This window comes from Mustela nivalis (genome assembly GCF_964662115.1).
Source record: "Mustela nivalis genome assembly, chromosome: 1".
NCBI classification, from domain to species: domain Eukaryota; kingdom Metazoa; phylum Chordata; class Mammalia; order Carnivora; family Mustelidae; genus Mustela; species Mustela nivalis.
This window is the reverse complement of record NC_139020.1, coordinates 105,161,089-105,186,988: the sequence shown is the minus strand read 5'-3', so window position 1 is coordinate 105,186,988 and position 25,900 is coordinate 105,161,089. Positions and strand designations below refer to the sequence as shown.

Here is a 25,900-nt window from a genome sequence, read left to right as displayed (position 1 = left end):
TATATAATATAGGTAGTATTAGAATGCTTATGGGTTAGGGAAGGAGAAAAATAAGATAGAGATGGGACTCCCCACTTGTTCAAAAAATTCTGGGTTGGCTTGCTACAGCAATAATGGATTATGGATTTATTTGATTAAGTTTTTCTTTAACTCTTGTTATTCTGAGGTGGGTCAGTCTGTGAAATTAATAGCCAGAACAGATAGATTTTATGAGTCAGGGATGTATTTCATTAGGATTTTTTTCAGGAGAGGGACGCCTAGGGCTGAAGCTGAAGAGATGATATTTCATATTTATAGCTGTTTCAGTGTTAGGTTTTGGGGGAAGCATATTTTGTGATTTTGATTCGGATCTTTCTTGAAAATTCCATTCCCACCAAATTGAGTCTCTCCCTAACCCCTAACAAATGAAGACTTCACTAGAGTCAGATATATGCAAATTACATTTCCCTTCTCAAGCCAAGGTTAAATAAAAGGGAAAATTATGAAAGATTGCTTATGACAGCAAGGATTTTCAGTGCTTGAAGATGAATTTTGTTATTTCAAAACCATGACGAGTCTCCTTGTCAGTGCAAAGCAGGAAAGGAATAAAGTAACGGAGAAAGTGGACCTGGGCATAAACATGTTCCCACACAGCATTTGTACCAAAAGGCTTTGTTGTTGTTCCCTGAACCTTGGCAATTACAGGCATTTTCCTTTGCTCTGAAAAAACACTTGGCAAATAAGGAGAGTAGGTCCCTTCCTTTTCTGTGTTCAAGGCTAGGTCTCGGCTTGTTGCAGGGAAACACTAATTCCCAACCATGCTCCCTGAGAGCAAATGGTTTGTTTTCTCTTCACTGAATCCAGCCCTGGGTGGGCTCTGAGCAGCTGAGCCTGGCATGGAAAATCTATTTGGAGCAGCTTGTCCCCAGGAGGGAAGAAGGCAAGCTGATTGTGTGCAGGAACCGCAGCCACCATCCCGGCCAGTCACACCCAATGGCCAGGGCAGGCATTAACACACAAAGCCACACACCAGTCCTTGGCAGACAGGAGTCCTGTTTGTGTGCCCACACCCACATGTACCACACACACCCAATTCTACCCATAGATGTACTGTGCACACACACTTGACCTACAAGTCCCAGGTGCCATAACGGCACACATCCCACACACATACATGCAATACTTATGTAACCACATCTTATGCTCATATACACAAAACACATGTAACCACATCCACCCACACACTGTGTATATGCATACGCAATTGCACATAGGACGCAGACCACATATACTCTACTACACAAGCATACACACCACCCACACTCTGCATCAGTATATCCATCCATACTATGCTCTCCTGTATACACACACCTCATCACACACTGTGCACCATGCACACTGCACACATTCCACATATACCATGTACACACTTAACACATCCAGCTACACACCCACACACCCACCACACATACCCAACATAACATTCATACACACCCACATACCACATACACACCAAACTACACACCCATGCAACACATTCTACACACTAGTCCTGTGCACACAAATGCATCTCTCTCTCTCCCGCCCTCACACACACACACACACACACACACACAGGCGTTATTTTCCTGCTCAGCAAGGTGGGGCTGCACCCTCATGGAGACTGGGGCTGGGGCGTCAGGGCGTCCTAAGGGCCAGCAGGCAATGGTTGCCACGGGCGCGGTGGCCCAGGCTGGGAGGCTTGGGCCCCTGCCACGTGGCGGACTGGCCGCGCCCGGAGCCGGAGGCTTGCCCTGGGGGGAGAGTGCACGCGCCCATGAACGCGCGCGCGTCGCCGAGGGGTCTCCGTGTCTACTCTGGGAGGCGTGTACGAGGGAAATGTGAGCCGCGTGTGGGGAGAGGCTGTGTGTATGAAAGAACCCCGCGGGCAGAGGCGCAGGGACCAGCCCACCGAGCGGTTCGGGTGGGCGTGTCCTCTGCGTGCACAGCCCTCGGCGGAGTTCTCGAGACTGCCCAGCTCGGCGGGAAGTGTGTGTGGGAAGCGCGCGTGTAAGCTGCCGTGCCCGTGAACGCCAAGCCGCCGAGGCGCTTGTATGTTCACTAATGGCCGTGCGTCGGTCGGGGTGGGTCTCGGAGGAATGAGTGAGTGTGTGTCAGGGACTCGCTGTGACAAGAGGGGACGCCGGCAGCGTGTGTGAGGAGGCCGGGCTCGCTGACCGACGCTTGGCGCCAGCCCGGGCCGTCGGCACGCGCGCCCGTGTGCGCGTGCGTGTGCGCGTGGGGACGCGGCGCGCGCCGCGGCGGAGGGAGGCAGGCGGCGGCAGGCCCAGCCCCCCCGGTCGCAGCGCCCGGGGCGGCTCCTCTGCGAGCCTGGGACCTCCGCGCTCCCGCCGCCGCCGCCGCCACCACCAGCACCGCCGCCGCCGCCACCACCAGCACCGCCGCCGCCGCCACGCGCGCTGGCGTGACTCCCGGCCCGCGCCCTCCCACGTCTGCAGCCGGCTCGGCTTCCTGCCCGCCCAGACGCCGCTTCTCCCGGGCTCCCGGCCTCGGCTCGGCGGAGGGAGCGGAAATGAGTGCGGCGTCGGCGTCGGCGCCTGAGCGGGGCTGGAAGAGCGAGAAAGTGGACGAGGCTCAGGCCCTGGCGCGGAGTTGCGCTGCCCGCAGACCCGACTTCCAGCCGTGCGACGGGCTTTCCATCTGTGCCACGCACAGCCACGGCAAGTGCTTCAAGCTGCACTGGTGCTGTCACCTAGGATGGTGTCACTGTAAGTCGAGCCGCGTCTCCCCGCCTTCGCCACCGTCCCGGGGCGCTCGCGAGGCTGTTCGGGGTCGCGGCTGGGACCCTGCGGCCCCGGCGGCTCCGGGCTCGGCCGGGGCTGCTCGGTTGCCAGCTGGGGCCACCCTGGGCTCCGGGCGGGCGGGCGCTGCCCTGGTGTCGGACGCCTCGGTTGGCACTGCCTTGGCTACGAGATGAAATCCCACGGGGAGCCTCGCTTTAGCCACTTCTACAAAAGGGGATCTCCCTGTCCCAGGAAAACTGGAATCAGTTTTTGTTTCTTTTTCTTTTTTATCGGAAAGGACCAGGCAGTGTATTGAGAAATGGTAGAGCGCCGTCAAGAGTTGACAACTAGAGGGGAAGCCTTTTTTCAGGGCTGGTGGTTAAACATGCTCCTCTTTTTTTCCCTCACTTTTGTCTTTTCCACGCTGCTCTTTAAAAGAAAGAGCCCTTGGTAACCGAATTGTGGCCCATTTATTGTATCCAGATTGAGAAAGCACTAAAGTAGAAGGGACAGCTTCCAAGAAGTTAATATTAACAGTTTGGAAGGATGAACTCCTTCAGCACCCGGCTGTAACTGGGTATCTAGAGAGCCAGTATAGGAGGCGGTTTTAAAATTACAAAATAAAATGAATGGAAGTAAGCTTTAATGATATTAAACCAATTTATAAAAGCCAGAACTAAATGGGCTAGGCCTTTTCTCTGTGTTTATCTTGTGTGTGTGTGTGTTTTCAAATGGATTAAACTTAAGTAGCCATTTAATCAGAATTCCACAATTTGATTAGTTCATGATATTGGGCCTGCTATATCCAATAAATCATTTCTAAAAGAAATCTATTATAAACTTAGTTTCACATACCCTTATAATGGAGGTTTTTGGAGTGTTTATTCAGGACACAAATTCTCAAAGTGATCTTAAGTTAAAATTGTTTTTTCCTTGTTGGTTAAGAAAAAAATGGCTCCCAACAAGAGATGCAGTACATGACAAGTCCTTGTTTACGTTAATTGAACATAGTGAGGTATTTTAAATTGAATTTACGACTTAAAGTATAAAGAATTCCTATATTTTCTGTACATTGAACAGTATTGATTTTTTGGTGTTCTGTGTGCTGATGGTTCAGTTTCTTCCCGTAGTTCATTATTCCTATTGCTCTCAGACCGTTCCCCATTATAAAGCATCATTTCAGGGGAGGATAGGGTACAAAGTTGGAAGTAGCAGCTGTAGGAAAGCTGTGATGCTGAAGTGCACAAGTATGGTCCATCTGGTGAGAGTCCATTTCCTAGGGAAGTGTGGAGTCCTAGTATCAAATACGAGGAACATTAAAGATCATCAGTTCAGTGCCTGTCTTACTTCAGCAGTCTCTCCACTAAGTACAACATTCCTGATGGGAATGGGAACCTTGCTGTCTTCTCAGATAGCTTCTTAAGTCATCTTTGATTCCTAAAATACTCTCATTTGGAGCTGAAATCAGTTACTTTATAACTTCTTTCCACCGGTCTTATTCCTACCTTATGAAATCATATAGAACAGTCTAATCCTTTTTCAGATCATGGCTTTTTCAGCTCTTCAGATATACATATGAATATGCCATGGACATAGACTCTCTTCTCTCTGTATTCCCAGACATTGTTACAGCATCTGGCCTGAAATAGATTTGAAATTCATGTTCATTGAGTGACTGAATGAAAGTAGCCATCATTTTCCTCTCAAGACACTGTTTTGTCCTATTTATAAATCTCCTTTCTCTCCTGCCTCTCCTTTTGTGGAATGGTATCCAAGGTCCTGAGCATCCTGGTGGTTCTGTTCTGAACATGTGCCAATATGGTTACGATCCTCTGAAGACTGTGACCCTTAGGATACACAACATCCCAGTTGTTGTCAGATCAGTCCAGAATTGAGCAGGACTGCTGCCTCCCATGTTTGAGATACTGTTACTGTTGCATCTAGCATCACATTAGCTTTTCTGAGATCCTCATCATATTGAGCTTGCTGCTGTCAGATTGAACTAAGACTGCTGTCAAGAGCTATTAAGCCCCCTTTTTGTTTGTTTTACATATGTGTCAATTAAGTCATGGGACTTGCCCATCTCACAGTTCTATATGTATTTTTTTTTGGACACTGATTGATACCTTAGATATTTTTCCCTGTTAAATTTCATCTTAATTAGAATTAGCCCATTTATCTGGCTTATCATTGTTTTTCCAGATCCCAGCTCTTTCTTAATACATATTTGTGCCCCTTAGTTTCATGTCAGTCATATATTGGATAAAGGCAGTAGTATAGTAGCCTTTTACATCTTCATTCAAATTATTGATAAAATTGTTGAATAGGAGAGGGCCACAGATAGGAGTTCTGAACCCTGTGGGTAGAACTGACCTTCAAGTTGATGGCACTTCATTAAGAAACACTCATTGTTATGGTCGTTTAAGTAATTAGCCAGCACTTAATTGTACTGTTATCATCTTATATTTATCTTACTATATGGTGTAATGAGAGCCTGGTCATATACCTTGTTGAAATTCTACCTTGTTGAAATCTGATACTATTTTTATTGCTTCTTTTTGATATATGATCTGTCTATAAAGACGGCCTTTTTAAAAAAAAGAAAGGAAATTATATTTGTCTGGTTACTTAAGTTGGTTCCACAAATGCTTACCATTTTGGTTTCAAAGTGATTAGAAGCTGCTTTTTAAATAAATAATCTGATTTTAGGAAAGAACTGATGCCAAGTATACTCAACTATTATTGTCAATTCTATTCTTTTCTCTTTTATTCTATATTAGAAAAAAATCAGATCTACATTTATTTGCTTGTTTTCAGTCTTTGGCAACCTTCCAGGTCTCCAGGCTTCCTCCACTGGCAGTGATGCAGTGATCACATTCAGGAGGAGCTTCATTTCATTTAGAGCAGCAAGGTGCTGTGTTACAGTCTTCTCACCTATACTGGGCATCCATTCTTTCTACGCTTTTTTTAGTCCAAATACCGTCTTTCTCAGGGGAAAAAAAAAAGCAGAGTTCACACATTTGAGAAGTTCTGCTTTCTTTTTGGCACTCATGAACATTACAACATCAGCCCTAAGCAAAATTCTTTGAGTCTTGAATGTGTATTGAGCACCTTCTTTTTGTAAAACATATTGTGGAAACTAGGGATACAAATATTAATACAGCTGGATCATGCCCTTTAAGCAGAGTAGAAGGACGTGATTCATGCTGTATTTATTTTTGTATTCCTTTAAAATCACAAAGGATTTTTAGGATTCCTTTAAAATCACAAAGCTTGGGTGGCTCAGTTGGTTAAGCCGCTGTCTTCGGCTCAGATCATGATTCCAGGGTTCTAGGATCGAGTCCCACATCGGGCTCCTTACTCAGCAGGGAGCCTGCTCTGCCTCTCTGCCTCTGCCTGATTATGCGTGCTCTCTCTCTCTCTCAATCTGACAAATAAATAAATAAATAAAATCTTTTAAAAAAATAAATAAAATCACAAAGGATATGGGTGAGAAAACTACCAACTTGTTCATCACATGAGAAGATGCTGAAATGAGAGGACCACTTTGATACTTGGGAGAGGGACTTCAGAACAAATGAAGAAAGTTCAGATATATATGATTTGTGTTAAAGTTGTGAAATTCATAATCTTATGAAACAAAAGGTTGATAACATATACATGTTTATAAAAGATAAATAAAACATGTATACGTGGATGTGGTACTTGTATCATTAAAGGAAATAGTTTCTTTGGATAATGGCAGATTTTGAGGACTATGGGAGGAAAACTATTAAATGTTCTGTAGGTGTTGCTGTCAAAGAGAGATGACTGGGTTAAATAAATTATGGCCCTGAATGTGTAACCTTCCCCTGCCCCCATAAGGAATTATATTGGTTGGAATAAAAGAGTGAAGGATTCCAAGAGGTTTTTTTTTTTATTATTTTTTTAAGATCATTTATTTATTTATTTGATGGAGAGAGAGATCACAAGTAGGCAGAGAGGCAGGCAGAAAGAGAGGGGAAGAGGCTCCCTGCTGAGCAGACAGCCCCATATGGGGTTCAATCCCAGGACCCTGAGATCATGATCTGAGCCAAAGGCAGAGGCTTAACCCACTGAGCCACCCAGGTGCCACTCCAAGAGGAGTTCTGAGAGGAAAAAAAAAAAGACATGACTTGGCTAGGGAAGATGGATGGGAAAGAATAATCACATACAGATATTATAAAGTAGATTTTGTGGCTAGAATAGGTAGAATGTTTAGAGGGCATTATACATTAGATTGTTGAGATGCAAGGGAGGGATGAGCAGGAAAGATCTAAAGTCTAAAGTTTCAGTTGATAGAGACCTTAACATTATAGCAATAATATGGGTAGTAGAGGAATGAAACTAGCAAAGGAGATTATTTTGGTATTAATGAAAAAATAGAAATTAATAAAATAATATCCATAAATGGAAATTGGAATAAATTAGATTTGGAGAGGGAGGAAGAGGAAGGTTATAAAGGATCACTTCTAGACTTCTGCCTCATGCACCTTGGATGGATGATAATGCCATTCATTTACCAACAACACAAAATACTAGAGATGAACTAGGGTTTGACTGAACATAGATCGTGAGTCTAGTTTTGAATAATGTCCAGGGAGACCATGAGTTCAGTTTTGGATCTGTTTAGTTTAAGCTGCCTTGTCATCACACGGTAATATCAGTAGGCAGTTGGATATAGAGATCAGGACTTAGAAGAGAGGTCTGCACTAGAGATAATATGGAAGTTATTTACTTATTTTTAGATTGCAGTTGTGGCCATGATGAAGCAAAAAGACCACCAAGGGAGAGACTATAGTATGAGAAATGAAAATCGTTAGGTTTTCCCTTTAGAACACTAATATTTTAGAGTTTTGGGTACAGGAGGGTGAACTCGCAGTAGAGTTTACAAAGAAATACGAGAGAAGAAAAATGTGGAAAGGTTTTTTTTTTGCAGGTTTTATTGCAGAAGCCAAGGGAAATGAGTGTCTTAAGTAAGATTATGAAGATGAGGGATACCTGGCTAGTTCAGTTGGTGGAGTGTGTGGCTCTTAATCTTAGGGTTGTGAATTCAAAGCACAACTTGGGTGTAGAAATAATTTAAAAATAAAATATTTAAGAAAAGAAAGAGAAAGAGTATGAAGATTGAATCAGTTTTTAGCAGGTTATTTCTTAGAGATTGGCAAAATATACTAATAGTGATTTTCTTTACGACTGATGAAGAGGGTAAAAGGTTTAGTCCTTCAACAGTAACTTGAGGAATATATTTAACTGCAGTATTTAGTCAAAGCTATTTGAATTCTTCAAAGTAGAAAGAGGAATAGAATAACAGGAGCTGGAGTGCCTGGGTGGCTCAGTTGGTTAAGTGTCTGCCTTTGGCTCAGGCCATGATCTCAGGGTCCTGGGCTAGAGCCCTGCGTGGAGCCTGCATTGTGCTCCCTGCCCTGCTCCTCCCTCTCCCTCTACTCCTCCCCCTGGTTGTGCTCTCTCACTCTTTCTGTCAAATTTTATAAATAAATCTTAAAAAAAAAAAAAAGAATGACAGGAGCTGAGAATTAGGACACAGAAATTATAGTCAATATTTTTTGAGTGATTATTTCATATCAGAGTAAGCTTATTATGCTAATCACTAAATAGACAATAATGTCATTATGTCCATTCTACAGTTGAGGGAAAAGACTTGGGGGAGGTTAAGTAACTTTCCCATGGGCACATAGCTAGTAAATATAGAGACTGGATTTGGATCCAAGTCTGTCTGATTCCTAGCACCTAGACTCTTAACCATCATAGGTTCTACAGAGCGATTTAAAATTAGTATGCATATCAACTGTTTTTTGTCTCCATTAAAGCCAGTGATGGGGAAGGTTGTTAAGAAATGGGTGGAAAATTATTAACAGTTGCAAAAGTGAATATAGAAGAATGAGAACTATAAAGAGGTCATAGGATGTGATGGGGAATGAAATCTAAGTTAAGAATTAAGGAAGAAAAAGTGATTAGAAGGTGACAGGGGTGGGTGGGGAGTGTACGTGGTATGATGTCGGTTCCATCAGCAGAACTCAAAGTTGGCTTAATAAAATCACATAATAGATGAGTTCAGTTTTCTGCAGAAGTCATCTTAAAAGATGTCTGTCTTTTTCAGATTGAAAGCTGAAGAGTGGGACTTGATGTAATCTAATAGATGATATTAACATATCTAAAGAAAGACTCATAGCAGAAGGTGGATGGGCAACATGGAAATACAGAAAAATGGAAATTGGAGAGGCAGAATTTGCAAGTGTTTTTTCAAAACTGTTCAGAGAAGGTGATAACACTGCCCAGAGCTTAAATATCTGGTCTGTATGATTGGACTATCATACAAATATTTGGCTATAATTTGGTTTCCTATTTATAGATTTCCTTTAGAGAAAGAAGGAGCCGATTAAAGAATTTAACTCTCAGGACCTTTGGGCAAATACACTTCTCTCCATTAGTTATTATATTAGTATTGTGGTTTTGTGTTATTGTGTTTGTTCTGTTTTCCTTCTGTACAAGTAAGGGGAAATTCAGAGAGTCAAGTCTGACTTTCCCAGGGTAATGCCAGCTGTTTTAAGCCATATCTCAAATCATATCAACAACAGTTGCTACAGGAAATACATTTAAGAAGTTTGACAGTGAAAACTAGCGCAAAAAAAAAAAAAACCCAAAACAGAACAAAACAAAAAAACCCAACCACAGAGTGGTCATTTGACTAGATGAAGGAGTCAACGGGAGTTTTTTCCCTAAGAATGAGGGTTCTTACCATGTCTAGCGCTTGAAGGAAGAGGATATAGTATTAAGAGGATAAGTGTGACATTAAGTTCTAAGTAAGATTCCTCAAAGCTTTTTAGAGAGAGGGAGAAGTGATAGGTTTTTTCCATCCACACGCTGTTTCAAACATGGACACGTGGCAACTTAAACAATCACAACGACTGTGGTTATATGTAGGCATATCTTTTTGCACGTGATCTTTATATATGTTGGCATCATCTTTCTGCATGTGTCAGCTCACTTAAACCTCACAACAACTCTGGGGTAAGTATTGTTACCCTCATTTTTTAGGTTAGGAAACTTGTCGACGGTCACATAGAGTTACTTTGGCTGCATATGGTAAATGTAAACCAGAATCTCACGAATCAACTAGCAACCAGGGCTCTGGGTCACTTGGTTCCAGTCAAGGTAGAGTGAGGATGATTTTCAGCTGTTTTACATTCTTTCTGGAATAAGCAGGAATTAAATGAGTAAAATGAGGTTGGTTTCTGATGTTATTTTTTATTTTTATATTTTTAAAAGTTTTTATTTATTTAAAAAAAGATTTTATTTATTTGAGAGAGAGCGCATGAGTCAGGTGAGAAACAGGAGAAGCAGACTCACCATTGAGCAGAGCGCTCAGTGCAGGGCTCGATTCTGGGACTCTGAGATTATGACCTGAGCCAAGGGCAGACGCTTAACTGACTGATAGACCTGGGCACCCCTGGTTTCTGATTTTCACAGAAGGACAGTTGTATGCAATAGGAGCATTTTCAGAGTTGTTACCAACACTGTAAAACTGTACTTTTAAAAGTATTAATAAATGGGGGTGCCTGGGTGGCTCAGGGTGACCCAAAGGACCTGGGATCAAGCCCTGCACTGAGCCCTTGCTCAGCAGAGAGCCTGCTTTCTTCTCCCTCTGCTGCTCCCCCTGCTTGTGTGTGCATGCATTCTCTCAAATAAATAAATAAAAGTCTTTAAAAAATAAATAGAATAAAAACTAACAATGTATTGGTATGATATGAAGCTTCAGTCATTTCATATTCTCAGCTAATCCCTAGCTGGAGCAAACCCCCAGGGTTTTTTTTTTGGTTGTTAGATTTTTGTTGTTTTTTTTGTTGTTGCTGTTATATTTGGATGCATACCATTAATTATTGCTAGCTTCCAAGCCTGTTGCACTTAGGGACTTCAACTAGGTAGCTTTTGAAGATGTTTCTATGATAATTTCCTACATTCCAAAACCTTCATTTTATTTAGGTTTGTTTTCTCATACTGTAGAAATTAATTAATTATAAGAAAATATTTTTAGAGAAATTATGTTGTTAATTCCAAACAATAATAGGAATACATGTTTAACAATCAGAAGTTGTCTAATAGAAGATTTGCTTTCTTGAAAAATAAGGAATGGTTTATACATAGGGCAAGGAAGGCAGAAGGTAATCCTAGAAAGGAAAAGGGCCATGGAGTCAGACAGTGGTTTGAATCATGGTTCCTCCATTTACTGGCAGTATAACTTTGGACAGATTACTCAACCTCTCTCAACCTTAATGTTTCCTCTGAAAGACAGGAGTAAAAGTCCTATTTCACAGGGTTGTTGTGAGGGCTAAATGACACAAGCAAAGTACTTACTGCAGGTATTCAGTGAAGGGTGGCATCAGGCCCTCCTCAAAAAAACCAAACAAACAAAAATCGGAAATACCAGATAGTTTAAGCATCCTAGGGCAGGCTCTGGGGTTGGACTGCATTTGCATCATGGCTCTGCCCACTTAACTAGTTATGTGGTTTGGGAGATGTTAACCTCTTTCAGTTTCCTCACTTCTAATATGGGGATAATAATAATACCAGTCTCACAGTGTAATGACCATCCATCCCTAACTCTGGCGACTTACCCCTACCACAGTAATCCTCGTTTCATTTGAAATTCACTTTGTGACTGTACCCATTTGTTCAGTTAAACACTCAAAACCAACAAAGATTATGAAAATACACATTTTGAATATTCCATTTAGAGATTGCTGAGTTTTTTGTTACCTTCATTGTTGGAAGGCCTATTTTGTAATAGTCACTATGTGACGATTATCGACTTTTTGTCAATGAAATCATTTTTTTTTTTTAAGATTTTATTTATTTATTTGACAGATCGCAAGTAGGCAGAGAGGCAGGCAGAGAGAGAGGAGGAAGCAGGCTCTCCGCGGAGCAGAGAGCCCGATGCGGGGCTTGATCCCAGGACCCTGGGACCATGACCTGAGCTGAAGGCAGAGGCTTAACCCACTGAGCCACCCAGGCACGCCTGTCAATGAAATCTTACAATGTGCTCCAACTCCCAAGCCCCTTTTGTGTCCTGTTTTTCACCATTGTTAAGCAATGGATAGTTCTGGTAAATCAGATTACCAATTAATAGGGAGCTTTCATGTATAGCAAAATGTGGCTCAACAGGCTTCAAAGGATCAGAATATTATAAAAGTTACATTGTATGGAAATGGAATATATTTAACTTGAATGACTTAGAAGCCTTGTCAGGATCCTGTGGTGATACTTGGTCATCATTTGGAATGCTGATTTTATATGGAAAAATGGCAAAAGTACTACTTTGGTAGAGTATTCCTGGTGGCTAGAATGCTAGATAAAGTTAACTTGATTGTAGTCTTTGCAAATTACTTTTCTCAAGATCACAGAATATTTGTTTTGTGTTTCTCTTGTTATTATTGTTGGTTTGTTCTTCAATTTTCTGATACTTAACAGTATTCTGGAAGTACACTGCCAAAAACATGCAATATCCGGAGTGCCAACAATGTAAAATCAATCCCTCCAGCTGTGTCTGCACAATGCCCTAGAACAAGTCTCTTCAGGACAAATCCTTTAACTTGCCTAGTGCTAATCTGTCCATTTAAAGCTAGACATTTTGGGATAATACAGACGTGTATTTCTTCTTCTGTATCTCATTCTAATGGACTTTAGTGAAAAAGAACACGAAGAGTGTAATAATTTGGTATTTTATGGGAAATTCTTTTAGACTCATTGTTTTATCTTTTTCTGTCTACACACATACATGCATGCATACACACTCTTCCTAAAGTATTTAAAAATAGGTTGCAAATATCATGATATTTCACCTAAATATTTCAGCATGCCTCTCAAGAATGAGGAAATTTTCCTCTATAATTGCAATACTAATCACATCTAAGATAATTAACGCTAACTTAGCAATGACATCTGATATACAGTTTCCTTAATTGTCAAAAAATGATTTTTCAGAGTGCCTGGCTCAGTTGGTTAAGTGTCTGCCTTAGGCTCAGGTCATGATCACAGAGTCCTAGGATCAAGCCCCAGATAAGACTTCCTGCTCAACAGGGAGCCTGTTTCTCCCTATCCTTCTGCTGTTCCCCTGTTGTGCTTGCTCTCTCAAATAAATATAAACTTTAAAAAAAATGAATTTTATATCTGACTTTTAAAAAAATTCAGGATCCAATTGAGCCTCATAGATCACATTTCATTATTATATTGCTTTAGTCTACTTTAATCATTCTAGAATAATCACACTTTTGGGGGATGACATTGAAATTTTTGAAAAGTCCAAGTTAACTGTCTGTAGAATGTCCCATATTTTAAACTTGCTTAATTGCTTAACCATGATTAGATTTAGGTTAACATTTTTGTTGAGTTTGTTACATGAGTGGTATTGTATCCTCCTTATAGTATCACATGAGGAGACATAGAATGTCAAGTTGTTCCACTACTGCTAATGCTATATATAACTGACAAGTCCGTTATACAGATACCATTTCCCCTTCGTTGTTTTTTTTTAAACATTTTTTATTCCTTTTTAAAAAAATACTGTACTGTGTGATGACTACTTTGACACTGAATGAATATCCTCTTCTCTAACAGTATTCAACCTAGTGATTTTAGTATTGACTGAAGAGTCTTAGGTGGATCACTTATTACATTGGTGGTTTCAAAATGGTGATTTTCTAATTCTGCTGTTCTTTTTACCATTTGATGGCATTGTTTTATAAAGAAGAGGTTTTTCTTTTTTACCTACATCCCTTCTTTTTTTAAGTATTACTACAGGGAGCTTGGTTCTTTTTATTCATTATGTTATAATTAAGTACCATAACTTTTTTGATGCTCAAACCATCTTAAATTTGGCCAGTGAGAGTCCTTTTAAGCTGGCTTCTGTGTCCTTTTGACATGTCCTTATCATTTTTTTTAGTACTTTCCTATTTTCTGGAACAGATTGTTCCAGGCTTACCTAGTAATTTCTCTGCCTCAGACCAGAAATCTATTGTTTTTTCCCCAAGGATCCCATGTTCCTTTTAGTGGTGAATGGCATGGAAACGGTAGCTCAGTATCAATTATATAGCCAAAATCAAAAATATTTCCATCATGGCAAGTTACTTCATATTGCTCTTTTATAGCCACACTTCCCTTTTGGCTACCCCCTCATTAATTTCTGGCAGTCACTAATCTGTTCTCCACTTCTATAATTTTATCATTTCCAGAAGGTTTTGTGAATGAAATCATTCAGTATGTCACCTTTTGCGATTGGCTTTTCTTCACTCAGCATAATCTCCGGAGTTTGATCTACACTGGTGAGCGTGTCAATAGTCCGTACCTTTGTATTGTTGAATAGTAGTATGTGGCATACGTGTACTGTAGTTTAAGCATTCACACATGGAAGGACATCTTGTGTGGCCAGTTTTTAGTTATTACGAATAAGCCGGTAAATGGTTATGTACAATATTCAATTTGAACAAAAGTCTTCATGTCTCTGGGATAGATGCCCAGGGGTGCAGTGGCTGGGTTGTATGATAGTTACATGTTTAGTTTTTTAAGAAGCTGCTAACCTGACATAGACATTGTGCCATTTTATATTCCCACCAACAATCTATGAGTGATCCGGTTTCTTCTCCACATTCTTCTCAAAGGCATTTGGTGGTGGTGCTCTTTTTATTTCAGTCATTCTGATAGATGTGAACTGATAAATTCATTTTGATTTTAATCCGCACTTATTAACATTCATGTGCTTATTTGCCTTATATCCTCTTTGGTGAAGTGCATTTTATCTTTTTTTTTTTTTTTAAAGGACTTAGTTTCTTAGAGCCTTTTTAGGTTTAAAACAAAGCTGAGATGGAGGGCACCTGAGTGGCTCAGTTGGGTAAGCAATTGCCTTGGGCTCGGGTTATGATCCTGGAGTCCCGGGATCGAGTCCCCCTTGGGGCTCCCTGCTCAGCCGGGAGTTTCTTTCTCACTCTGACCTGTCCCCTCTCAAGCTCTCTCTCTCTATGTCTCTCTCAAATAAATAAATAAAATAAAAAATCTTAAAAAAAAAAACCAACTGAGATGGAGGTACAGAGATTTCTCCTACATTTTGCTGCCACACATCCACATGTTTTCCACAGTGACTACCAGCCATACACAAGGGTTCCTTTTTCTCTACATCCTTGTCAACACTTACTTATTGTCTTTTTGATTCTAACCATTCTAATGGGTGTGAGCTGGTATCTCAGTGTGGTTTTGATTTGCATTTCGCAGATGATGAGTGATGTTGAACATCTTTCCATGTGTTTGCTTAATGTCCGTAGGTGGTCTTTGGAAAAATGTCTATATAGGTTCTCTGAAATTTTTAATCAGATAATGATTTTTATTGTTACTATTTGGTGTTGAGTTGTATATGTTCTTTATGTATTTTGGATATTAACCCCTTATTGGAATTATCATTTGGAAATATTTTCTCCCATTCAATAGATTGTCTTGTTATTTTGTTGTTGATTTCTTTCACTGTGCAGAAGCTTTTTGTTTTAATGTAGTCCCAGTAGTTCATTTTTGCTTTTGTTTTCCTTGCCATAGGAGTCCTATTTAGAAAATGTCGCTATGGCCAGTGTTAAAGAAATTACTGCCTATGTTCTCTTCTAGGAGTTTTATAGTTTGAGGTCTCACTATTAGATCTTTAATCCATTTTGCATTTATTTTTGTATTTGGTACAAGAAAGTGGTCCAGTTTCATTCTTTTGCATATAGCTATATGGCTTTCCTAGCACCATTTGTTGAAGAGACTCTTTTCTCCATTGTGTAATCTTGCCTACTTTGTCATGGATTAATTGACTATTTGAATCACACACATTTGAATGTGAGTTTACTACTTCTGGGCTCTGTATTCTGTTCCATTGATCTAAGTGTGTAACTCTACTGTACTGTTTTGATTACTACAACTTTGTGGTATATCTTGAAATCTAGGATTGTGATACTTCCAGCTTTATTCTTTTTCAAGATTGCTTTGGCTCTTTGTGGTCTTTTGTGGTTCCATACAAATTTTAGGATTATTTGTTCTAGTTCTATGAAAAATGCTGTTGATCTTTTGGTAGAGATTGCTTTGAATCTGTAGCTTACTTTGGGTAGTATGGACATTTTAATAACATACTTCTAATCCCTGAGCAGTGGGAGTTCTTTTCATTTATTTGCATTGTCTTCAGGTTCATAGTTTACACAGTACAGGTCTTTCACCTCCTTGGTTAAATTTATTTTGATATTTTATTCTTTTTGATGCAAATGTAAATGGATTTGTTTTTTAATTTCTCTTTCTGCTACTCTGTTATTAATATATAGAAATGCAACCAATTTCTGGTTATTCTGTATCTTACACCTTTACTGAATTTATTTGTTACTTCTAGTAGTGTTCTGTGGAGTCTTTAGGGTTTTATGTGTAGTATCATGCCATTGCATATAGTGACAGTATAGCTTCTGACTTTCTAATCTGAATACCTTTTATTTTATTTTTTCTTGTCTGATTGCCATAGCTAGGACTTCCAGTACTATGCTGAGAGAAGGTGGTCAGTGGACATCCTTGTCTTATTCCTGATCTTAGAGGGAAAAGCCCTCAGTTTTTCACCATCAAGTATGTTAGCTTTTGGTTTTTCATATATAACCTTTATGTTGATGCATGTTCCTTTAAACCCATTTTGCTGAGAGTTTTATCATGAATGGGTGTTGAATTTTGTCAGATGCTTTTTTCTGCATCTGTTGGGATGATCGTATGATTTTATTCTTTGTTTTGTTAATGTGGCATATCACATTGATTTACGAGTGCTAAAACATCCTTGCATCCCTGGGTTAAATCTCACTTGATTTTAGTGAATGATCCTATAGTACTATGGAAGTACTATGTATTGTTGAATGCAGTGTGCATGTTGGGGGTTTTGCATCTGTGTACATCAGTGATATTGGCTTGTAGTTTGTGTGTGTGTGGGGGGGGTATCTTTGTCTGGTTTTGGTTATCAGTGTAATACTGGCCTCATAGAATTTGGAAGCCTTCACAGTATTTGGAAACCTTTCTTCCTCTTCTAATTTTGGGAATATTTTGAGGAGAATAGGTATTAACTCCTCTTTAAGTGTTTGGTAGAATTCATCTGTGAATCCATATAGTCCTGCACTTTTATTTTTTGGCAGTTTTTTACCAAATCAATTTCATTACTAGTAGTTGGTCTGTTCAGATTTTCTGTTTCTTCCTGATGCAGTTTTGGGAGATTGTATGTTGCTAGGAATTTAATTTTTTCTTGTAAGTTGTCTAATTTGGTGATATATGTTTTTTTTATAGTAGTCTCTTGTAATTCTTTGTATTTCTATGGTGTCTATTGTTACTTCTCTTGGTTTTTGATTTCATTTATTTGGGTTCTTTCTCTTTTTTTCTTGATGGGTCTGGCTAATGGTTTATTGATTTTGTTGATCTTTTCAAAGAACCAGCTCTTGGTTTAATTGGTGTTTTCTATTCGTTTGTTTGTTTAGTTTCTATGTCATTTATTTCTGCTCTGATCACTTACATTTGAATTTTTTACCTTGTAGGTAAGGAACTGTTTTTTCCTGGATGCTTTTAAGATTTTTTCTTTGTTGGGGTGCCTGGGTGGCTCAGTGGGTTGAAGCCTCTGCTTTTGGCTCAGGTCATGATCCCAGGGTACTGGGATCGAGCCCCGCATCGGGCTCTCTGCTCAGCAGGGAGCCTGCTTTCCTTCCTCTCTCTCTGCCTGCCTCTCTGCCTACTTGTGATCTCTGTCAAATAAATTAAAAAAAAAAAAAAAAAGATTTTTTCTATGTCTTTAGTTTTTAGAAGTTTGAATGTATTGTGTCCTGGCCTACGTTTTTGGAGTTTATCCTGTTTGTGGTTTGATCAGGTACTTGAACCTATATGACATGTCTCTGCCAAATCTGGGAGATTTTCAGTCACTATTTCTTTAAGTCATTTTTCAGCTCTGTTTTTTTTTTTTTTTTCCCCTTTTCTGGGGACTTCAGTAACATAAACATTAGATTTTGTTGTTGTTATTGTTGTTATGGTCTCATGGCTTTGACAGCTCTGTCCTTTTTTTTTTTTTTTTTCCATCTGTTTTCTCTTTTCTTTCAGTTGAGTAATTTCTATTATTCTATCTTCCAGTCCATTGAAACTTTCCTTTTCCATTCTTCTGTTGAGCCCATCCACTGAGCTTTCTGTTCTGGTTATTATATTTTTCAGTTCTTCTATTTGTTTGGTCCTAATTTTTCTATTTGCTAAGACCATTTCTTTTTTGTGTCTTTCTTTATTTGCCTTTGTTTCAAATATGTTTATAATTATTCACTGAAGTATTTTTTGAAATAATGTCTGTTTTAAATTACTTGTCAGATAATTCTAACAAATCTGCCATCTCAGTGCTGGCATCTGTTGATTGTCACTTTTAATTTAGTTTGAGTTCTCCTTGGTTTCTTGGTACAACAAGTGATTTTCAGTTGAAACCTGGACTTTTTTGTGTTATGTTATAGGACTCTTGATCTTAAATGCTCAGTTTTTACCAGATTTTTTTTTTTTTACACCACTTTAGCAAGGGAAAGGGGCACGATCTTATTACTGCCAGGCGCAGGTAGAAGTCCAGGTACCACCCTCAGCTTCCACTGACAGCTAATAGAGGGGAGTTTTCCTTGTTTTTGCTGGATGGTTGTGGGTTCTAGCTCTCCAAGGGGCTTCCACTAACACCACAGTAGGGATGACCTCATTACCTGACTTTCCACTAGGTCTCTGACACCACTGAGCTGGAGTGTTGAGAAACATTATTAGGGCTTTTCAAGATTAGAAGCCCAGGTTCTTTCTCTCTTCCTGGTCTTTGCTGTCATGGTTTGGGTGGAGTACAGTTTTTTCTCTGATGTTTGTAGTAGGGTTATAGTAGAATGATTATTATCTAAAAGTTTTCTGTCCTGCTAGGTTGCTCCTTGTCATTTACCCAGAGAGAGCAGACATTTGTTGGGACAACTTTTGTCTGGGTCCAATGGCTTTTTTGGTTGACATTTTCTCCAAACCTGGCATATACCCACACAAAAAATCTGGGAACTCATTGCCATGTTGCTGCTTGGACTCTGAGGTTGCTAGGTGTTCAGCCTTTTCTTCCCTCTTAGAAGTCATCTTCTGTTTGTTTTATATATAGTGTCCAGGGTTTTTGGTTGTAATTAGTAAGGAATAATAGGTAAAAGTATGTCTACTTCTCCTGGAAGTATTTGTCTCTATTGATTTGATTTTAGTTTTTAAATATGTACTCAAAAATCAAAACTATATAAAGGAATACTGAGAAAAATCTCATTTGTATTTCTGTACTTTCCACCACCTTCCAATTCACCTCCTCCAGATACTCATTTTTGTTAATTCTCTATTGTACTTTGTGTTTCTTTCGCAGAAGTATATTATATGCGTGCATACACACATTTGTGTATTTATATACACATACACATTCTTATTTCACCTTCTTTCTTAAACCAAAGCTAATCATACACTATTACTCACGGCATCATCCTTTTATATTTTACTATTTATTTCTAAAAACCATTTCATAGCCACTCATGGACATACGTCTTATTTCTTTATGCCTGCATAGTGCTCTGTTGTATCTATATGGGCTTTTGGTTTTTAACTGATTTGTTATGGCTGGGCATTTTGGTTCTTTTTCCTCCATTTTGTTACAAATAATGTTGCAGTGGATAACTGGTGCATATACCATATGGTTGTAGTGGTATATATTTAGAGTAAAGTCCTAGAAGTGGGGTTGCTAGACTAAAGAATACATATTTTTTGGTAAGATATTGCCAAATTTTGCTCCATATGGATTGTACCATTTGTCTTCCTACTAGCAGCACATTAGAATGCCTATTTCCTCATAGTCTGGTAAAGTGTTTTGGCAAGCCTTTGAGTTTTGGCTCCTGTGATTGGTTAGAAATGGTGTTTTATTATAGCTCTAATTTTCATTTCTCATGTTATGAGTGACATGGGGCATATTTATATTTGTTTTCACCCTCACTTTTAAAGATATTTTCACTGAGTAGAGAATTCTAGTGTATCGAATATATCATTCCACTTTTTTCCGAGCTCATTGTTACTGTGGAGAAGTGAGGTGTCAATTTGTCATTTCTTTGAACGCCATCTCTTCTTTCTCTGCTTATTTTTTTTTTTTTTAAGATTTTATTAATCCACTTGACAGAAAGAGATCACAAGTAGGCAGAGAGGCAGGCAGAGAGGTGGGGGGTGTTGGGAAGCAGGCTCTCTGCTGAGCTGAGAGCCTGACGTGGGGCTTGATCCCATGACCCTGAGATCATGACCTGAGCTGAAGGCAGAGGCTTAACCCACTGAGCCACCCAGGTGCACCTCTCTCTGCTTTTAATATAGCCTCTTTGTCTTTGATATTCTGCATTTCATTGTGTGTCTATATGTGATACTCTTTTTCTTTATCCTGTTTGGGATTCATTTAGCTTCTTCAGTCTCTGGATTGATTTTTATCAGTTTCAGAAAATACTAGACGACTCTTCAGATTTTATGATTTCTCTATTCCTACTATTTCCTTCTTTTGGAACTCTAATTAGATGAGTTTTATGTTTTCACTTCATTTATCCCTTTCTTTCTTTTATTTATTTATTTTAAATATTTTGTTTATTTATTTGATAGAGGGAGATCACAAATAGGCAGAGGGGCAGGGAGAGGAGGAGGCAGGCTCCCTGCCGAGCAGAGAGCCCAATGTGGAACTCGATCCCAGAACCCTGAGATCATGACCTGAGCCAAAGGCAGAGGCTTAACCACACTGAGCCACCCAGGCACTCTGTGTCTTTTAAGCCTTGTTTCATATCTTGATTCCTTTTGTCACTCTATCTTGCATGCTCAATAATTTCTTTAGTTATGCCTTCTAGTTTACTAGCTTTTCAGTTGGATTTAAGTTGTTATTTAATTAATCCATGGAATTTTCTTACTTCACCTATTGCATTATTTTATAGATGTTCTATTTGATACTTTTCAGATAGTCATTTTTGAACAAGATTTGCTCATTTTAATAATGACCTTGTTTTTACTCCTCTTTTCACTTCCTTTTATTTCTGTAAACATAAGAAGTATACTTATTTTATATTCTACTTCTGATTGCTCCAGAAGTTTTGTAGATCTGTTTTTAGTTGATTTCTGAAGAGTTTTGTTCATTTGTGTATCTTGTGATTTTTTTTTTTTTTTAACCTGTGAGGACCTACTTCTTGGAATGTCATCCATGGAATTCCTCCAGACAGGATTTGCTTGGGTTTCTGTTTGATGTCCTATGGGCACTATTAGTACAGAATTACTTTAAAATAAACAAGTAGCTTGACATATTTGGACCACCTAGGAAACATGAAGTTTTGTTAAAACCTGTTGAAAGACAACTTTTGCTCATGAGTTATCATTTTTCTTCCATCCCTCCTCGTATGTTCTAAGTTTCAGATTTGTAAAACCCCTGCAGGAGTATGTTTCTTTATAATTTACTATTATAACACTGATATCAACTTTATGGGGGAGTTTCTTCTTAGACTATTTATGGTAAGCCTTAAACTTTGTCTCTTGAACAAAGCTTCCACAAGATCATAGAAACCAAAGCTTAAGTTCACCTATTCCTACTCATATACTCAAAGTAAATTCCATGTTCATTTATGTACTCATTTCTCTGAATTTCTATTTTTATTTAGATTTTGGCCTGATAATTCCATACTTTTTTTTCAGTTCATCAATGTAGTGGGAATATTAAAATTTTTTCTAGCATTAAAAGTTATGTTTGGCAGGAGGATTAGCCTGGTTGCCTAGTAAACCATACATTTGGAAACAAATCTATTTTTAAAATTCCTACCATATGGCATGTCTTTTTAAAAGTTGCTTCAAAGCTTTTTTTGGATCAACATAGAATATAAATACATGCACATATAAATTCAGTATAATAAGAGGCAGTAGGTATAATAATTATCTTGTTAACCAGACATTAGACTATAGGCAAACTCTACTATAACAAGATACTATATCACTTGGTTCCTTTTTGTTGAGTTGTAAACACTTCCATTCAAATCATGGAGAAATTATCATTTGATCATAGACTTACTGTGGTTAACTTTTGAGTCAAATTACAACTTCTGTAAAATTATTTTGATTTGGGTAAGATGATAGTCATTTGATTGCTTACAATTTTATCCTGGCAGATCATTTAAGAATTACTTTTTAAAGCCACAATGAGATACCATTTCACACCCACTGTAAGGCAGCAATAACAAGGGCAGATAATAACAAGTATTGGCAAGGATGTAGAGAAATTGAACCTTCGTGCATTGCTGGTAGGAGTGTAAAGTGGTATAACCATTTTGGAAAACAGCTTGGCAGTTAACTGTATTTTAAACATATTGAGTATCATATGAGTTAACAACTGCACTCCTAGATATATACCCCAAAGAAGTGAAATGTGTCTACATAAAACTTGTATACAAATGTCATAGAAACATTATCCATAATGTCCCAAAAGTGGAAACAACCCAAATGTCTGTCAGTTGATGAATGGATAAACAAGGTGTGGTATATCCTTGCATGTACTGTTACTTGGCAACAAGAAGGAATGAGTACTACTGGTACCTGCTGCAACATGTACAAACCTTGAAAACCTTGTGCTAGGTGAAATAAGCCACAAAATCCACATATGGTATGATTCCATTTATATGAAGTACCCAGAATTGGCAAATCCACAGAGACAGAGAATAGATTAGTGATTCCCTCTAGCTGGAGGAGGGAAGAATTGTGAGTGTTTTGGGTTCTCCAGAGAAATGGAACCTGTAGAGGACACATACACACTCCCCTTTATACAACGCACAGAATAGGGGTTTTATTGTGATAAATTGGCTCATGTAATTATGGAGGCTAAGTCTTACAATCTGCCATCTGCAAGCTGGAGACCCGGGGAAGCTGGTCATTTTGACTCTCAGCATTTGAGAACCAGGTTGCTGATGGTTTGAATCCCAGTCTGAGGATTGGAAAAGATGAGGTGTCCCAAGTTCAGCATGCAGGCAGGAAGCAAAAAGTTGTGAATTCCTTCTTCCTTTTCTTTTGTTCTTTTAAGGCCCTCAAAGAATTGGATGGTGCATACCCACATGGGGAAGGGCAGTCTACTTTACTGAGTCCATCTAGTTAGGTGCTGATCTAATCTAGAAACACTTCCACAGCCATACCCTGAAATAATGTTTAACCTAGGCACAATATGATCACAAAACAAATTGTATGTTGATGTACAATTAATCACAGAGAGTGACTGCTAATAGATATGGGGTTTCTTTCAGGGTGATGAATGCATTATGGAATTAGGCAGTGGTGATGTTTGCACCACTCTGAATACACTAAACACTGCTGGCTTATATACTTTAAAAGGATGAATTTTATAGTATGTGACATTTATGAATAAAGCATATGAAAAAAATTTAATTTTATATCTTATATTGAAAAACAGATTTCCTTCATTACATTTATTTCTAGCCCAGACTTCAGGAAAAAAGGAAAGGATGGGGGTGCAGAGAGGGAATCTCAAGCAGGCTCTATGCTGAGCATGGAGCTGAATATGTGGCTGGATCTCATAACCCTGAGATCATGACCTGAGCCAAAATCAAGAGTCCAATACTTAACCAACTGAGCCTCCCAGGTGCCCCAGGAAATTATTTTTACAGGGTCATTTTGTTATATAACTGATATTACATGAGATAATGTCATAGGAGGAAATCAACAAGAAAAATAGAGGGTTTTTGTGTGTGTGTTTGTTTGTTGGTTTTTGTTTTTGTTTTTTTAAGTAATACCAATTTACCTTAATTAAAAGATTATACATTTTAAGAGGTACCCTGAAGGAGGAGCTGACTCTTACTTTAGTTGCTCAATTTGAGAATGTCTCTACGCTAAAATATCAGTGATGTTTAGCTTTCATTGTATAACTGAGGTGAAAATATTACTTATGTTTTAATCTGTTTATTGTTAATCTAGACTTTACTTTTGGGATGCCATATCACTTATTACTCTGTAGTCTTCTCTTGACTTAGAATGATATGAACATGTATGCTATAATTTTTTTGTTTGAATATAAACATTTTGATAATAGAACAGGTCTAAAATTACCTTTTTAAGATACCTGGATGGCTCGGTTGGTCAGGTGTCTGCCTTTGGCTAAGGTCGTAGTCCCTGGGTCCTTGGATTGAGTACCGCATTGGGCTCCATGCTCTGCAGGGAGCCTGCTTCTCCCTCTGCCCCCACCTCTGCCTCTCTCTGTCTTTCATGAATGGGTAAATAAAATCTTTTTTTAAAATTGCCTTCTTAATAAGTAGATTAAATATATTTAATATTGTCAGATCTGTTGTCAAAAATAACTGCCTTTTGTTATATGTGTCTTTTTTTTTTTTTAAAGATTTTATTTATTCATTTGTGTGAGAGAGAGGGAGCACAAGCAGGCAGAGTGGCAGGCGAGGCAGAGAGAAACAGGCTCCCCGCTTAGCAGGGAGCCCAATGCAGGACTCAATCCCAGGACCCTGGAATCATGACTCGAGCCAAAGGCAGCAGCTTAATGCACTGAGCCCTTTGTGTGTACCTGTGATAATTTATATATTCACTACATTTGCCCTTACCCACTTTGCCCTGGCAAGTTGTTAACTTTGCTCTTATTATTAATTTTGTTAAATAACACCATGTCTTGTTAGCTGTGTTCTGTCTATAATGGCTATTTTTAAAAAATATTCTTAGATTTATAGTCATGATTTTTTAAATTCATTTTTTAGTATATAACATAGGAAGGTCCTAATCACTTGTTAATAATATCAACAAGAATATAAAATTGGAGAAACTAAACATCATCTGAGTCTAACTTGTTACTTTGAATATTTTCTGTAGCTCTTTTTCAAAATGGGCATCAGCCTCTCTAGAGGCTAGGAAGCTGTGGCTTCCACCTTTGGGCAGTATGATCATTAGCAAATTTTTTCTAAAATTGAGATGTCTCCGTTCTTAGTTCACCTCTAACCTCTGCCTCTTTGTCCTAACTGTCCCTACCTAGAGCGGCACTGAATAGGTATATTCCATTTTTCCATGCAGTATTTTATGTAGCACCCACTATGTGTAAAGTCCTGAGCTAAGTGCTGGGAATCTAGCATAGAACAAGATACCCATGGTTACTACTCTCCTAGTGCTTATGTTTTAGCAGGAGAGGCAGGCATTAAGCAACTCACTACACAATGAAGTGCTTAATTACAACTGCCATTTCTATTAAGAAGGAAAAATAGAAACTGCTTAGAGTATGATACCTAGACAGGGGCACGTGACAAAGTGAAGGCTTGTTTGAGGAAGTGATGCTTGATTTGAGAGCCAAAGTATAGGAAGAAACTAACTATGTAAATGATTCAGAGACTGGAAGGAAAAGAGAGGGCCATCCAAATAGAGGGCAGGGTGCGTGGAGATCCCTAGGGAGGAAAGGAGGTTGGTTTCAAGGAAGTCAAAAAAGGCCTAGGTTAGTTTTTGTTGTTGTCAGTTGTTTATTTGTTTGTTAGACACGGAAGTGGTTTAATCAGGATTTGTGTTTTATTAAACTTTTATTAACTCTTCATTTTGAAATAATTTCAGACTGAAGAAAATATAAAATTTACGTGCACTCCTCACTGAGATTTACCCCAAATATTAATATTAATTTTATATTTATCTAGTATCATTATCAGGCCTACTACATGTTTTGTAAAGCATGTATGATGGATTGTACATTTTTAAAATTTAAATTCAATTAGCCAATCTGTAGTACACTGCTAGTTTCAGATGTAGCATTCAACAATCCATCAGTTGTGTACACCTTTAAAGGTTATTAAAAAAGAATCAAAGGACTATGTGATGGTGACCTTATGTGGCCCACAAATCCTAAAGTATTTACTATCTGGCCCAGTAAACAAAGGTTTACTAATGCCTGATCTAATCCATAGACTATTCCAATTTTCCCAGTTGTCCTACTACCAACATCCTTTTTCTGCTCCAGGATCAAATCCAGGATGCCATGTTGTATTTAGTTGATATGTCTTCCTGGTAAAGAAAAATAG

The 25,900-nt window shown here is 38.8% G+C and overlaps 1 protein-coding gene across 1 annotated transcript in view; it reads left to right on the top strand.

The window, feature by feature from the left end:
* The first annotated feature begins 1,980 nt into the window (after window positions 1–1,980).
* Window positions 1,981–25,900, top strand: part of LOC309859016 (UPF0524 protein C3orf70 homolog) — an 80,715-nt gene continuing 56,795 nt past the window's right edge. Inside the window, exon 1 of the mRNA XM_082719420.1 lies at window positions 1,981–2,747. Coding sequence (XP_082575546.1) covers window positions 2,552–2,747 — 196 coding nt within the window. The 5' untranslated portion in view covers window positions 1,981–2,551. The remainder of the gene's footprint in view (window positions 2,748–25,900) is intronic.